Source organism: Geotrypetes seraphini, chromosome 2, assembly GCF_902459505.1.
Source record: "Geotrypetes seraphini chromosome 2, aGeoSer1.1, whole genome shotgun sequence".
In the NCBI taxonomy this organism is placed as follows: Eukaryota; Metazoa; Chordata; class Amphibia; order Gymnophiona; family Dermophiidae; genus Geotrypetes; species Geotrypetes seraphini.
Genome location: NC_047085.1, coordinates 5,125,805 through 5,142,169, shown reverse-complemented (window position 1 = coordinate 5,142,169; position 16,365 = coordinate 5,125,805). Strand labels below are relative to the sequence as shown.

The 16,365-nt window shown below is 44.6% G+C and overlaps 1 protein-coding gene across 1 annotated transcript in view; it reads left to right on the top strand.

Moving 5' to 3' along the window:
* LOC117355942 (testis-specific serine/threonine-protein kinase 5-like) overlaps positions 1-16,083 on the top strand; it is a 60,088-nt gene extending 44,005 nt beyond the window's left edge. The window contains exons 5-7 of the mRNA XM_033935096.1: positions 480-612; positions 13,716-13,831; positions 15,851-16,083. Of these exons, the coding sequence (XP_033790987.1) occupies positions 480-612; positions 13,716-13,831; positions 15,851-16,083 (482 nt within the window). The remainder of the gene's footprint in view (positions 1-479; positions 613-13,715; positions 13,832-15,850) is intronic.
* Positions 16,084-16,365: the final 282 nt, after the last annotated feature.

Here is a 16,365-nt window from a genome sequence, read left to right as displayed (position 1 = left end):
TGGAGTGGAGGGGTGGCCTAGTGGTTAGAGCTGCTTCCTCAACACCCTAAGTTTGTGAGTTTGATCCCAGCCTGCTCCCTGTGACTCTGGGCAAGTCACTTAACCCTCTATTGCCCCAGGTACCACAGTTAGATTGTGAGTATCCCAGGACAGATCGGGAAAGTGCCTGATTACTATTCTAGGTGAATCTCTTCATGAAAAGGTGGTAAATAAATAAAAATATCATATATTGCTCCTCCATGTGCAGATGCTGTTCCGATGAGCAAACGGGTTGAGGGGGCAGGGCTGGGGGTGGGGCTGGAGCGGAACAGGGTATGTCTCAGGCAGAACAGGGCGGGCCTGGAGGCAGGGCCATGGGTTTGGAATTTCATTTACGAAAATCTGGTAAGCCTATGTACATGTATGTTTGGTAGCTTGTGCCGGCATGTTTCTGCTGCTGTGTTTGTTAGAAAACGATATATTGTTGATCTCTGTCCTAGACTTCGGCTTCGCCAGCCAGTGTACACCAAGGCATGCCATGCTGAAGACTTTCTGTGGCTCTGCAGCATACACAGCCCCTGAAATCCTAATGAGGAAAAAATACAATGGAGAACAAGCAGATCTATGGAGTCTGTGAGTACCGTGGGGGAAAAGAGCAGGTTTGTCACAGAAATCAAAATACATTTTCCCCTTGGTGAATTATTTCTGATTTCTGCGAGTTCCCCAATCTGTCTGGAGAGAGCACCATGTGACTCCCAAAAAAGGAGGATGGACTGACACATCCAGGTTTTACTTTCATTGCTTTCAATGGAAGTAAAGTCCATATGTCTCTGTGTGTCCTCCTTACTTCCATTGTTTTCAGTAGAAATAAAACCCTGATGTGTCAATCTGTCCTCCTTTTTCTGGAGCCACATGGTAACTCTACCTCTGGAGCCCCGAGAATTCCCCAGATGGTCTGAAAAGGGTAGGGTGATTTCTGGAGCCTGAGAGGATAAGGCCCTGATATATACAGTAGTTCTTCCCTCCTGCCAGCAGAGGTCTCTGTGGGCCTTCAAGAGTAGCTGGTTAGTTCTCTAAGCTCTAAGAACCATGTCACTCCGCTGTTAAAGAATGCTCATTGGTTACCTATGCCACATAGAAAGCACAGTTACTTACCGTAACAGTTGTTATCCAGGGACAGCAGGCAGATATTCCCACACATGGGTGACGTCACCGACGGAGCCCCGCAGCGGACAGCCTCGAAAGCAGACTTGCTTGAAGATCTCGAACTTTCGAGCACTGCACCGCGCCTGCGCGCGTGCCTTCCCGCCCGAACTAGGGGGCGCATCTCCTGAGAGGATCCTCAGTTCAGATACCTAGCCAAGAAGCCAACCAGGGGAGGTGGGAGGGTTGTGGGAATATCTGCCTGCTGTCCCTGGATAACAACTGTTACGGTAAGTAACTGTGCTTTATCCCAGGACAAGCAGGCAGCATATTCCCACACATGGGTGACCTCCAAGCTAAGTAAAAAGGGATGGAGGGAAGTTGGCATATTACGAAAAAAGATTTTGCAAAACAGATTGGCCAAAATGGCCATCCCTCCTGGATAAGGTATCCAGACAATAATGTGAGGTGAAAGTATGAACCGAGGACCAAGTGGCAGCCTTGCAGATTTCCTCAATAGGAGTTGATCGGAGGAAAGCTACAGACGCCGCCATAGCTCTAACTTTGTGGCCCGTCACTCGACCTTGCAAGGAAAGACCAGCCTGAGCATAGCAGAATGAAATGCAAGCAGCCATCCAGTTGGAGATTGTGCGTTTTGATATAGGACGTCCCAACCTGTTCGGATCAAAAGATATGAAAAGTTGAGGAGATGTTCTGTGAAGTTGAGTGCGTTGAAGGTACATAAGCACATAAGCACATAAGCAATGCCTCTGCCGGGTCAGACCTGAGGTCCATCGTGCCCAGCAGTCCGCTCACGCGGCGGCCCAACAGGTCCAGAACCTGCGTAATAATCCTCTATCTATACCCCTCTATCCCCTTTTCCAACAGGAAATTGTCCAATCCTTTCTTAAACCCCAGTACCGTACTCTGCCCTATTACATCCTCTGGAAGCGCATTCCAGGTGTCCACCACCCGCTGAGTAAAGAAAAACTTCCTAGCATTTGTTTTGAATCTATCCCCTTCTAATTTTTCCGAATGCCCTCTTGTTCTTTTATGTTTTGAAAGTTTGAAGAATCTGTCTCTCTCCACTTTCTCTATGCCCTTCATGATCTTGTAGGTCTCTATCATGTCTCCTCTGAGTCTCCGCTTTTCCAGGGAGAAGAGCTCCAGCTTCTCCAATCTTTCAGTGTATGAAAGGTTTTCCATGCCCTTAATCATTCGTGTCGCTCTCCTCTGGACCCTCTCAAGTATTGCCATATCCTTCTTAAGATGCGGTGACCAATACTGAACACAGGTAGAAAGCCAAAGCACGTTTACAGTCCAATGTATGAAGAGCCGCCTCTCCTGGATGAGAATGAGGCTTTGGAAAAAATACAGGTAGAACAATAGACTGATTGATATGAAATTCTGAAACAACTTTAGGTAAGAATTTAGGATGAGTACGTAGAACAACCTTGTCATGGTGAAAAACTGTGAAAGGTGGATCAGCCACTAGCGCTTGTAACTCACTGACACGTCGAGCAGAAGTGAGGGCGATCAGGAAAACAGTTTTCCAAGTGAGATACTTGAGATGAGCTTTGTCAAGTGGTTCAAAAGGAGATTTCATAAGTTGAGCTAAAACAACATTGAGATCCCAAACCACATGAGGTGGTTTAATAGGAGGATGGAGATTGAGAAGTCCTTTCATAAAACGAGAAATCATAGGATGTGCAGAAAGGGATTTTCCATCCAAAGGCTGATGAAAAGCAGCTATAGCACTAAGGTGGACTCGGATAGATGTAGTCTGAAGTCCAGATTGTGATAAATGAAGTAAATAGTCCAGAATTGATGTCAAGGAAGCAGATCTGGGAAGTAAATTACGTGTAGAACACCAAGCAGAGAATCTTGTCCACTTTTGACCATAACATTGTCTAGTTGATGGTTTTCTGGAAGCAAGTAAAATATCTTGAACAGACGGAGAAAATTGAGAAAAGTCTGTTATATAGAAAGGTACCAAGCTGTCAAATGTAGAGACTGTAGATTGGGATGAAGCAAAGATCCTTGATTCTGCGTGAGTAGAGAAGGAAATATTGGAAGAAGTAGAGGCTCCCTGGTGCTGAGTTGAAGTAGAAGGGAGAACCAAGGTTGCCTGGGCCACCGAGGAGCTATCAGAATCATGGTGGCCCGGTCTGATTTCAACTTGACTAGAGTCTTGAGAATCAGAGGAAACGGAGGAAAAGCATAAAGGAATTGATTCCTCCAGTCTAGTAGAAACGCATCCGCTTCGAGACGCTGAGGAGTATAGATGCGGGAGCAAAATTGAGGCAGTTTGAAGTTGAGAGGTGACGCAAACAGATCTATCTGTGGAGTCCCCCAACGAGCAAAAATTTGGCGAAGAGTAGGAGAATTGATTGTCCATTCGTGAGGTTGTAGAAGACGACTCAATTTGTCCGCCAAATAATTTTGTTGACCCTGAATATAAACCGCTCTGAGGAAGATGTTGTGAAGAATCGCCCAATGCCACAATTTCAGAGCTTCTTGACAGAGGGAGTGAGATCCCGTCCCTCCCTGTTTGTTGACATAATACATGGCTACTTGGTTGTCGGTACGTACTAGAATCACCATGTCGTGAAGTAGATGCTGAAAAGCTTTGAGAGCATAAAATATCGCTCTGAGTTCCAACAGATTTATAGGACACCGCCGGTCCGCTTGGGTCCAGAGCCCTTGAGTGCAAAGACCGTCCACATGAGCTCCCCATGCATACATTGACGAGTCGGTTGTGAGGACCTTCTGATGAGGAAGAGGGTAAAACAGTAAACCTCTTGAAAGATTCAAAGAGAGCATCCACCAGCGGAGAGGCTTCTTTAATGAAGGCGTGATGGAAATTAGTCGAGTTGGTGGATCCACTGATTGTTGCCATTGAGATGCCAGTGTCCATTGAGGAATGCGAAGGTGAAGTCTGGCAAAAGGAACCACATGAACTGTAGAAGCCATGTGACCGAGCAGAACCATCATTTTCCTTGCTGGAACAGAGGAAAGTTGGCAGAATTGTTGAGACAGTTGAAGGAGTGCATCCTGACGTGGTTGTGGAAGATATGCTCTCAGATTGATAGTGTCCAGAGTAGCTCCTATGAACTGGAGGGACTGAGAAGGAGTCAGCTGAGATTTGGGAAAATTGATGTGAAATCCCAAACTTTGCAGAAAAAGAATAGTCTGTTGGGTCGCTGCAATAACCTCTGAAAAAGAGGGAGCCTTGATGAGCCAGTCGTCTAGGTATGGAAATACTTGAAGACCCTGGTTGCGAAGAGCTGCAGCTACAACCACTAGGCATTTGGTGAAAACTCTGGGGGAAGAAGCCAGTCCGAAGGGGAGAACTCTGTACTGAAGATGAAGATTTCCTACCTGGAATCTGAGATACTTGCGAAAGGCTGGATGAATAGGGATATGAGTATAGGCCTCTTTGAGATCGAGAGAGCACATCCAATCCCCTTGATCCATCAAGGAATATAGAGTTGGCAGAGTGAGCATTCGAAATTTCTCTTTGACTAGATATTTGTTGAGAGCTCTGAGATCCAAAATCGGTCGCAAATCCCCCGTCTTTTTGGGAACTAGAAAATAACGGGAATAAAATCCCAAGTTCCTTTGTGGAAGAGGAACTTCCTCCACTGCTCGCAGGAGAAGAAGAGCTCGAGCTTCTTGAAGAAGGAGGGGAAAATGCGACTGATTTGAAAGACACTCTCTTGGATGGCGATCTGGAGGTACCTGAAGGAGTCGAAGAGAGTATCCCTCTCGTATGATGGTAAGTACCCAGAGGTCTGAAGTAATGAGCTCCCATTGGTGATAAAAAGTGGACAGGCGACCCCCTATGGGGAGGGGAGAATTTGGAAACAGAGAAATTTGAATGCTCAGGTCGAGATTGTCAAAAAGACTGAGCAGGCTTGGTGGCAGCAGGAGTCTGAGATTTTTGTTGCCTTTGTTGTGGAGGAGGCCGACGAGCAGGAGGTCTAGAAAAAGCAGGAGTTGTTTTCTGCGGATAGCGACGTGGAGTTTGTTTGAAACCTCTAGTTGGTACAGGTTTAGGTTTTGGACGAATGAGGGAAGCAAAAGAGCGCTCATGTTCTGAAAGACGCTTTGTAGCCGCCTCAATAGAGTCATCAAATAATTCATTTCCTTGACAAGGAAGATTAGCCAATCTATCCTGAAGGTTAGGATCCATGTCTACTATCCGTAACCATGCTAACCTACGCATGGCTACAGCAAATGCCGACACTCTAGACGAGAGTTCAAAGGCATCATAGGAAGCTTGTAGCATGAAGAGTCTCAACTGAGAAAGAGTCTTAAGGATATTTTTAAATTCTGATAGGCGATTGGTAGAGATGTCCGGGTAAAATGAAGATAAAATCTTTAAAAAATGGTTGAAGTAGGACATAAATATGTAATTATAATTAAGAACTCTATTTGCCATCATAGAGTTCTGGTATAAACGACGTCCAAACTTATCCATGGTACGGCCTTCCCTACCAGGAGGAACCGAAGCATAGATTTTGGAGGGATTTGCTTTCTTCAATGATGATTCTACAACCAGAGATTGATGAGAAAGTTGAGACTTTTCATATCCTTTACAGGGGACCGTTCTATAACGAGATTCTAATTTGGATGGGATAGCAGTGATAGAATAAGGAGTTTCCATATTGCGAGTGAAGGTCTGCTGCAGAACAGGAGTCATAGGTAATCTGAGTGACTCTTTTGGTGGATGGGGAAGCTCCATATCCGCTAAGTATTCAGGAGTATATTTTGAGTCTGAATGAAGATCTATCTTGAGAGCTTGGCCCATGTCAAAGATAAATTTGGCAAAAGAAATTGATTTTGGATCAGATGTTTCTTCAGGAGAACCACTGCGAGATTTATGTTGAACTGAGTAGGATGGAGAAGCCTCTCTAGAATATGGTGAAAGGTCTGATTCCAGATGCAGAGTGACCGAAGAAGCTGCACTGTGAGTTGGAGTAAGAGAATGCTTTCTTTTCAAACTCCTGGAAGGAGAAGTACCAGGTGTACGTGTTCCAGAATGAGTCGAGGTATGTGGAGGACTGTCTCGACGGACTGGCTTCGACGGTGTTCTGGATCGAGAAGGGCTTCGAGTCGAGGCTCGATGATGTCGAGATCCATGCTTCGACTTCGAAGAACGAGGTAAAGAAGCCTTGGTATCCAAATTCGAAGACTCCCTCCGAAGCTTAGAAGTAACAGATCTTGAACGCTTCGATCGATGCTTCGGAGGAGGTGAGCCCGGAGAAGACTCTGATGAAGAAATGTTCTTCGGTGTCCGGGATCGGCCTCGGGAGACTGGAAGCTCTGGTTGAGTGACAGGCTGATCAGTCCGAGGCAAGGTCGAGGACGGGACCAATTGAGCCACTAAGGAGGAAATCTGAGTGGTGAGTATAGATTTCAACATGTCCTCTAGCATCGGCACCGAGACAGAAGATTCTGACCTCGTAGGTGCAGCAGTACGCTCCGAAGAGGGCGACCTCGAAGGTGAGTATTCCCTTATCTTGGAGGTACGCTTCGAAGGTGGACGTGCCGAGGACTCTGGTGGCTTCTTGGATACGGCACCTGAAAGGGAACTCGGAGACTTACCCCCCGTAGAAGACTTCGTGGATGGCGTCGTCTTCGAGGCAACCGAAGCAGAATAGGTCGAGGCCTTCGAGACCGAAACTCCAGCCGGAGTCTGGGTCGAGGCCTTCAAGACACAGGTGTCGAGGTCGTCGGAGTCGAAGCCTTCGAGACCGGAGCAGCCGCTACGGTCGAGGCCGGATCCGAAGATTGCTCCATGCCGAAAATTTGAAAAAATTGAGCACAACGTCGCCGAAAGGCCCGTGGAGTAAGGGTGAAGCAGCGATGACAATCTTCTGGGGAATGAGAAGAACCCAGGCACTGTAAACAACGGCAGTGGGGATCGGTGACAGAAATCACCCGATTACACTGTCGACAACGTTTAAACCCGGTAAGAGGCCGGGACATGGAAAAAATAAAGTCCGTGTCAAACGAAGGAGCCTAGGCCTAGGCCCAAAGCTCGACGGCCGAACAAAAAAAGAAAAACAATATATATATATTTTTTTTTTTATATTTTTATCAAAAGAAAAAGAAAGGAAATAAAAAAGAAGCACAGCGACCGTACTTTAATAAAGAAACAGCCGCGGTGATGAGAAGGCAATGCTGCAGAGAAAGAAAACGTGTCTTCTTGTCTCCGCGGAAATAAACGAACTGAGGATCCTCTCAGGAGATGCGCCCCCTAGTTCGGGCGGGAAGGCACACGCGCAGGCGCGGTGCAGTGCTCGAAAGTTCGAGATCTTCAAGCAAGTCTGCTTTCGAGGCTGTCCGCTGCGGGGCTCCGTCGGTGACGTCACCCATGTGTGGGAATATGCTGCCTGCTTGTCCTGGGATAATAACTTATAAACATGCCATGATAATTTATAAAACCAATGAACCGGCATTTATTGATAAATTTATTATACCACATGATCCTCCCAGAGTATTAAGATCAAGAAACCAACATCTATTTTTCATACCCTCTCTGAAAATTATTGGTACTCGCCCTACAACATCTTTTTCAGTGACCGCCCCTACAATTTGGAACTCTTTGCCATGACATATAGGATCTGAAACCAACTTAGAAAAATTAAAAGGGGCATTGAAATGTTTCCTGTATAAAGATGTTTCTGATCTTTAATTTCTTTAACCCCCTTTCTCTTTCCTCTCTCTTTTATCTTCTGATTCTCCAATGAATTAATATATGTTATCCCTCCCCTTTTATTCTTTTCATTATTGTTCTCTTTTCTTGACTTCTTCCCCCTTGTAAACCTGATTGTCAGTTTTTTTGTCAGATGTACATGTCCTTTTAGTATTCCCTTTTTAATATTGTATTCTCGCCTAGAATTTTAATAGGCATGGAATCAAATTTTTAATGAAATTATGAAGAACATATCTCGCAGGCAGCCATCTTGTTTCTAATTCAACATACATTTATTTCGATTAATGCAGTCACAACCATTAGTATGATAAAGGTAATTATTGCAATAATACTCAAAGAAAATAGAAATATTAAATCACATTCAGACTCAGTCCTAAGAAAAATGTGAAACCAAGGTAAGGAAATAAGGAAATTTTTTTTGCTCTAAAACCTAAGTCAAACCCGTATCTTAAGTCAGCTCTAGCCATATGTTCTCTTACTGTAATCATGTCAGAATCCTCAACTCTTCCTTAGAAATAATAAAGTCAAATAGTTTTTTGAGGGTTATTCTCAAAAGTTATAACAAAGAAAATGTAAAATAAAATTTGTACCTAGAATCTGAGCTCTTGATCGCAAGGCTATGAACTCTGGGTCATTCTTGATAAATCAGGAAATATCCTCATTTTTGATCTCAGAAGCAACTCATCAATGAAAAGAAAAGAAAGTATTACAGTCCTTTTCCAGAACAAAAGTCCCCTCCGTTGTGAATCTACTGTAGATCTACTCCACCTATCTCAGGAATACCTGATTTTTAAAAAATAACTTTCTCTCTCTACCTACCTAGAACACATTTAGAAAGAGGTTCTACAGCTACATCATGCTCACAGATCTGAGGCCTTTGCCTGCCCATCCCTAGGCTCACATTACACTTATACACCTACAACTACAAATTAACACCAATTAAAGCTTCCACTACCAATCCTTACCAAACTACTTCCTCACCACCCTAACCACAGCACACACCTGAACATAACTAAGCCAACACCAAAGACTCTGCATAATACCCTAAAACTAAGAACTCAAACCACTCCGATGATTCCATTTATTCACTCTCTCCACCCATAACACAAATTCAAACCTGACCTCATCCAAATACACAAATAACTTTGACATAGGCTAGAATGGGGCCATCTAATGTACATACTTATCACCAGTCTTACCATAACAGACAGCCTTATGACTATTATAGCAGAGATACGGACCAAGGATTTGTAACCCAAGCCTAGCTACCACGGTCATTGCCTTCATAATTCCAATGCCAAAATCTCTGCTCTCCTTGCCAGCATGTATTCCTCCATCCCTGTCATCACAGGCCAGGGTAGATACGGTGGCCTGAGACATCTCTCCCGTAGCAAATCCCCAGCACACAGACCTCGCTACCTTAGGCCTATCCCCATCACACACACCCTCACCCACACCCAATAACCTCAAAATTGTACTGGCAAACACAAAAAAGACATTATACTAAATGACAAAAAATATATTATACTAAATGAGCTCCTTACCAAAACCTGGCTTTGCCCACCAGAATACCAAGCAATAGAAGTGGAGGTGTAGCTAATAGATGCCATCACACTGGACGTTCATACTGTCCTGTCTAAGAGAAATCTTACAAGTGGTTATGCTCTGTGGTTGGTAATTGGGATGAACGTATCCTTAGAGACCTGGACAGGAATACCCAGACAGAATGGTTAGGCCAGTTGAAATAAAGCAAATGCACACTCCTGTCTTCCAGTGCATGAACAGTTCTGTCCAGTGAAACAATCTATCTTATAATTGAATTTCTTCTATACTGCCCACAAGTCTGAAAGCTACCAAAGTGGTGAATGTTCAGATACAGTATGTATTTTTCTGTCCCTGGAGGGTTCCTAATTTGAGTTTGTACCTGAGGTAATGCAGGGTTTAGTGACTTCCCCAAGATCCCAAGGAGCTGCAGTGGGATTTGAACCTGTCTGATGCTCTAATCATTAGGCTACTCCTTCACTCATATAGTGGAATGCTCAGATTCAGATTACTTTATCAACCTGACAGTTTCTCTATACGTTATTTATGATTTTTGGAGCCTGTGAGAACAGGGCCGCCATCAGGGCAGTACTACCAGTCCTGCATTCAGGGGCCCGGAGCTGACAGGGGGCCCAGGCTCCCCCAGGGTCCTAGGCAGTGTTCTAAGGCAGGGGCGCCAGTAGCTCGCCAAGGCAAAGTGAGTCGATCATCCAGGACTCACTTTGTCTTGGCGATCTAATCTATCGGGCCGATCAGTCTTCCTCTCCCCGACGTCAATTCTGCTGTCGGAGAGGAAGTTCGGGCCAGCCAATCGCTGCCTGGCTGGGCGGAACTTCCTCTCCGACGGCAGAATTGACGTCGGGGAAAGGAAGACTGATCGGCCCGAAGCAGGGAGAGCATGCGTCAGCGTCGGCTTTGGGGACTGTTATCCATTGGTGGGTCCTGTTCCCCGATGGCAGCGGCAGTGGCAGTAGCTTGGGGAACGGCAGGGAGAAAGAAAGGGGGCAGGCAGGGAAACAGAAGGAAAGAAGAGAAACAGAAAAAAAGAAAGAAAGGTCAGGGAGAGAGGAAGAAAAAGTTGGGGGAGAGAATGAGGTGTGGAGGAGAGAAAGCATATAGGCTGATAGAAGGGAAGAAAGATTGGATGCACAGTCAGAAGAAGAAAGTGCAACCAGAAATCACCAGACAAGGTAGGAAAAATGATTTTATTTTAAATTTAGCAAAGTGGAGGCAGAATTACCACAGTTTTCAAAGGAATTTGCCCAAATAACTTAATAGTTAACTGGGTAAATTCCCAGAGATGAAAACTTCCCTTCACTTACTATGCACAGTTCTGAATTTATATCTGCTGTCTATATTTTACAATATGGTCCGCTTTTACTAAACCGCAATAGTGGTTTTTAGCGCAGGGAGCCTATGAGCGTCAAGAGCAGCGCTGGGCATTCAGCGCAGCTCCCTGCATTAAAAACTGCTATTGTGGTTTAATAAAAAGGATGGAGGGTATATTTGTCTATTTTTGTATGGTTGTTACTGAGGTGACAATGCATAGAGTCAGCTGCCTTGACCTCTTTGAAGAAAACCCAGAATAGGAATGATAATTAACATTTTCTCAGCGTATAGTGTGCTTTGTGTTTTTTAATTTTATTGTTGGTAAATCATTTTGACTTGGTCATTTTAAAGTAGCTCACAAGCTCAAAAAGTTTGGGCACCTCTGAGCTAGAGCGTTGAAACTGTGTATTTCTATTTTATCCCCCCTTTTACAAAACTGTGGAGTGTTTTTTAGCGCCAGCCGTGGTGATAGCAGCTCTGATGCTCAGAATTCTATGAGCTTCAGGGCTGTTACCACTGTGGCTAAAATCCACACTACAGTTTTGTAAAAGAGGGATGGGTTAGTTTGTGATTACATATTCCATACTAGGCGAAGGTGTTTTCTGTGTTCTGTGTGTTCGAAAGACATGGTTTTCTGTTAGGATTGACGGTGTAGGATTGATCTGTGCTGGTCTGGTTTGTTTAGTTTTACAATGGGTGTATTGATGTACTGCTCACTGCAATATGTAAGATGCTGCCTTTTCCTAGGTACTCATGTGTGACGTGTGGTTTGTTACTAAAAATCATGTTTTCGTACAGATGGGGGGGGGGGTGTGTGCCAAAAAATGATGTGCCCCGGGTGTTACATATCCTACGTACGCCACTGTATATAAAGATACCAGAAAGCTGGCGTAGCAAAAACTTTAAGTAAATTGTTATTCTTCTAAGTTTTGAGTATTTAACCCTCCCACAATCTCATGGGCACTCGTTTCAAGTTTATTGAGATTTTGATTTAAACGCAATATCAAATATTTTCAATGCGTATAACAAAAATAAATTTGGGGAAATAAATAAAACCATTTGAACAATAAACATACAAACATATCCATAGATGATTAAAATTACATAAGGAGTACAAGGATAAACTACATTTGTTTAAAAATGCGTTCTCCGCGCCTGCTCCTAAATTTGTTGACTGGAAGGATCCAGCAATGTGGCCAGATGTCATTCAGGACAAAGACAGAGAAAGAATTGTGCAATTTGGATTAATGATGGAAGATGATTTAAAGCAAATGGCACAGTCTATAAGTAAAGATCTTGACGGACGTTCTTTTTATGAATATCTCCTCTATGCCAAATCACCCAATGGATGTGAGTAGATTTTACGGGACTGGCTTAGGTGGAGCATTAGCAGAAAAATATGTGTGTATTCAGCCCATGGAAGAAGGGGGGCATCGGGGGGGGGGGAAGGGGTGCGTGGAGGGCCCAATAGGATTGCTCAGTAAGGGGCCCAGAAATTTCTGATGGCGGCCCTGTGTGAGAATCCCGGACAGTCTGGAGAATAAATGAAGGCAGAAAAAGACAAACAGTCTGCCCAGCTGAGATTCTTGCACTTTAGATAGATGAGTGAGTGTACAATAGGCATTTGCAGTCCAACACCAGTTCTTCACCCCACACCACCTGTTGTATCTTTCACCCAAACCTTCAACTCTTCTCTACCTCTGCTCTAATCCAAACTACCACTACCAGACATAGGAGAACCCACACACCATTCACGCACCCTCCAATCAGAGACATCAAATGAAAAAAATTGTACGATGGCCTTCTAGCCACACAAGCAGCAAAACTAGATTACCAATTCTCCAATTTACTGATCACGACCCCAGACTACAAAACTTTCAGAAAAGAAATAAAAACCATGCTATTCAAGAAATCCTTAAAGACAAACTAACACCGCAAGAATCATCTCAATTCCCTATAGCAACCCGCTCCACTCTGTAATACCTCTGGAAATGTCTAGATAACTTCTTATGTAATCTGCTTTGAACCGCAAGGTAATGGCGGAATAGAAATCACTAATGTAATGTAATGTAATAGTCGGTAGTCCTTCCTGAATCTGTTCAAATACTGGCCTTCACCACCTCCACTCAGAAGCCATTTCAGGTTCCTAATCATTGTCTTTGATTCTAACTAGGCCCTTAATCTAATCTCCAGATCATCCTCCATTTTTTAACATTCCACACAGCTACCAGAACCAGCAAAATAATCGTCCAAGATACCTATACTCCTTGTGTTCTCTGAAGTTTGGGTGGCAACCACGGCCTCCTCATGCTGGTTATCTCTGTGGCTTCTTGGAAGTCCAACGCAATCATTACATAAGGACTTCTGGGACGTTAGAGAACAATGGACACTTTGAAAGGATACTTGGACCTTGAGAACTCATTATATTTATGTTTAATAATGTACCAGAGTATCTAATGGTTATGGCAGTGTTGCTCACGTAATCCTCCATTGCCCCAGGTACAAGACTTAGACTGTGAACCCCCCCCCCCATCCCCTAGGAGCAGAGAATGTGCTTGTATATAATATTTTAGCCACTTTGGTTGTACGACAGAAAGGGGTATATCAAATGCTTGACTCTGACCCTGTTTCTAGTATCTTGGCGTAACCTGCACTTGCTGATCTCCTGTCATAAGGGTTGATATTCAGAGCACGGGGAGGTAGGTCGGCTAACTCCCGCAGTTGGTGCTGACTGTGGGTATTCAATGCTGGGCCATTTGTGGTGGCCGGCGTTGAATATTTGGGGCCAGCCTAAACTTAATCAGCTAAGACAAAATTTAGCACTGGCGAAAGATAGGTGCTGCTAAACTTGCTGGTTATCGTGCATTATAGCTGGTTAACTTTTAGCCGAGCTAAGCCGTTATCTTGTGCTTAATATTTGCTTTTCACTGGACAATTCAATAGCACTCAATGTTGGCCAGATAGTCTTTTCTGATCATTTCCTTCTCTCTTTGTGCAGCGGAGTCATACTGTATGCTATGGTGACTGGAAAGCTTCCCTTCAAAGAAAGACAGCCCTGTAAGATGCTACGCATGATTAAACGTGGACTGACCTTCCGATGTGCCGTCTCACAAGGTGAATGATGACAGGCTCTATCCAGCTGTAAACTGCTAAACTCACACTACCAGAAAGAGTGCATCTTATGGCAATTTGTGATCTGATTGTGGTACTTAAGAATTGAATAACCAACCCTCTTTTGAATCGCTCTCTCACCGTCTCTGAATGCAGATGTCATCTGAACAGCAGTGCCTCTAGACAGAAATATTTAGGGTTGCATAAGGAGGTCAAGCTAGGTATGGAGGGGGGCAAGTCAAAGCAACATTCCCACAGCCCTCCCCAACCCCTTTGTTGAAATTAGAAATATAAGATGCCATGGATTTTTATGCATAAAGAAGCCCTCCCCCTTCTGCTAGATTCACCATTATAACTGCTAGGATCACTCAATAAATTCTTCTGTGTGGAGTGAAGTCTGGATTCTCTAGGGCAGTGGTTCCCAACCCTGTCCTGGAGGACCACCAGGCCAGTCAGGCTCTAATAAATATGCATGAGAATGATCTGCATATAATGGAGGTGCCAGGCATGCAAATCTGCTCCATGCATATTCATTAGGGCTACCCTGAAAACCCAACTGGCCTGGTGGTCCTCCAGGACAGAGTTGGGAACCACTGCTCTAGGAGTTTGCACAGAATCTCCATGTAAACCAGGGGTCTCAAAGTCCCTCCTTGAGGGCCGCAATCCAGTCAGGTTTTCAGGATTTCCCCAATGAAGATGCATGAGATCTATGTGCATGCACTGCTTTCAATGATAATTCATTGTGGAAATTCTGAAAACCTGACTGGATTGCAGCCCTCAAGGAGGGACTTTGAGTTTCCTGATGTAAACCCTGCGCCTCTAGTTCTGTATCATACCATACCACAATTGTCTACTAGGAATCATTGCAGTTTACATAAGATTAATAAGGATTCAAAACATGAGCAGTAGAGAGCTTAAGTCCTGGACTATGATGACAATAGATGCATTTTTAGTGCCTTCCTGAATTGAAGGTAGGAAGGGATCTGTTCCAGATCTCGGGGCCTTGGAACTCGAAGGTGGACTTGAAGAGTGATTTGCTATGGAATTGGCATGGAGAGAGAAGCAGCAGTTTACAGCGCTGGGTCATTCTGGATTTGTAGAAGGAGTGTGTGACCTGAAAGGTAGAAGTTAAGTCCGTTGAATTCTGTGGACCATACATAAGACTTTAAATTGGATTCTGTTCTTGACTGGCAGCCAGTGTAGCTCTGTCAGCAGCAATCTGGCCCTTTCAAATCGGATCTGGCAAAGGATCAGTCTAGCTGCTGTGTTCTGGAGTAACTGCAATCTCTTAAGACCTTTCATTGGAATGTTTTAGTATAGAGAGTTGCAATAGTCTAGATCAGAGGTTCTCAACAAGCGGTACACATACTCCGATGCTTTGTCTCCCAACTTCCTTCTGCTGTTGCATATTCTTCACCTTCCTCGTCTTCTCTTCCCAGCCTCCCTCCCCCGCAGACCAGCAGCGACAGCTCACTGTGTGTTTTTAATTTCCCCACACAGCTGCCACTAGTTTTAGTTGAGCTGACAATTCCATCAGACAGCCTCGGGGTCTTTGCTAGGCTGGCCCACCTCCGATGATGCAACTTCCTCTTTTGTCAGAGGTGGGCTACCTGATGGAACTGCGGCTAAACTAATGCTAGTGGCAGCTGCATGAGGAAATTAAAAGCACAAAGTTAGAGGAGATGGGATGAGGGAAAGGGGTACTGCTAGACATGGGGAGGGAGAGAGAGGCGCTGCTGGACAGGAGAAAAGAGGTACTCCGCTATTCTCTCTTTTAACTGGTTCCCAATCCACAGCAAAATATTACCTCTTATGACATGACTTTTACATCAATATCAATATAAAAGAAAAAAAGAACTAGCAGCTCTCCCTCTCAAACAGCAGAAAAACAAACAGTTTTGATGGTATCTTTAGAATGAAAAGAAAGCAGCTTTTAGGTTCTAGCTGGTGAGTAGCAGCCGGTCTACTTCAGCCCCACAAAATAGCGCCTGGACTGAACTTCCTTTCTTTTTTGCCGTGCAGAATGCCAGGAACTGATTCAGTGTCTTCTCCAGTGGAAGCCCAGTGCTCGCCTTGACCTTCAACATGTGGCCTCTCACTGCTGGATGCTGCCTTCCTCCACCATCACCTTCCAGAAGACCTTAAATTCTGCAGGAAACCAGTCTGAGCAACGCAAAGCCCAGGAGAGAGAAGCGAAAAGAGGTAGAGCTCGTATTTTATTGGTCAAGCATAGCAAGCGCTGGGATTCCAGCTAAAGTGGCGGCATTTAGGGGAGAGCTGTAGGCCAAGAGCACAGCATTGCATCTCCCTCTTTTCCTCTTCCCTCTGCTGCTGGCACTACCCTCCCACTTTCTGGCCAAATTCAGCACAGACATGGGGTCTTTACCCTTTGAAAATCCTGCATAGGACAGGGCATGGATTCGAGGTTAAAGACCTTTTGTTGGCACTGAATTCATTTGTCCTTTCCACCCTGGAAAAGGGAGGGCAGCAGCAGCAGCACAGAAGTTGGATCGTGGATGGGGAGGAGGTAGGGAAGG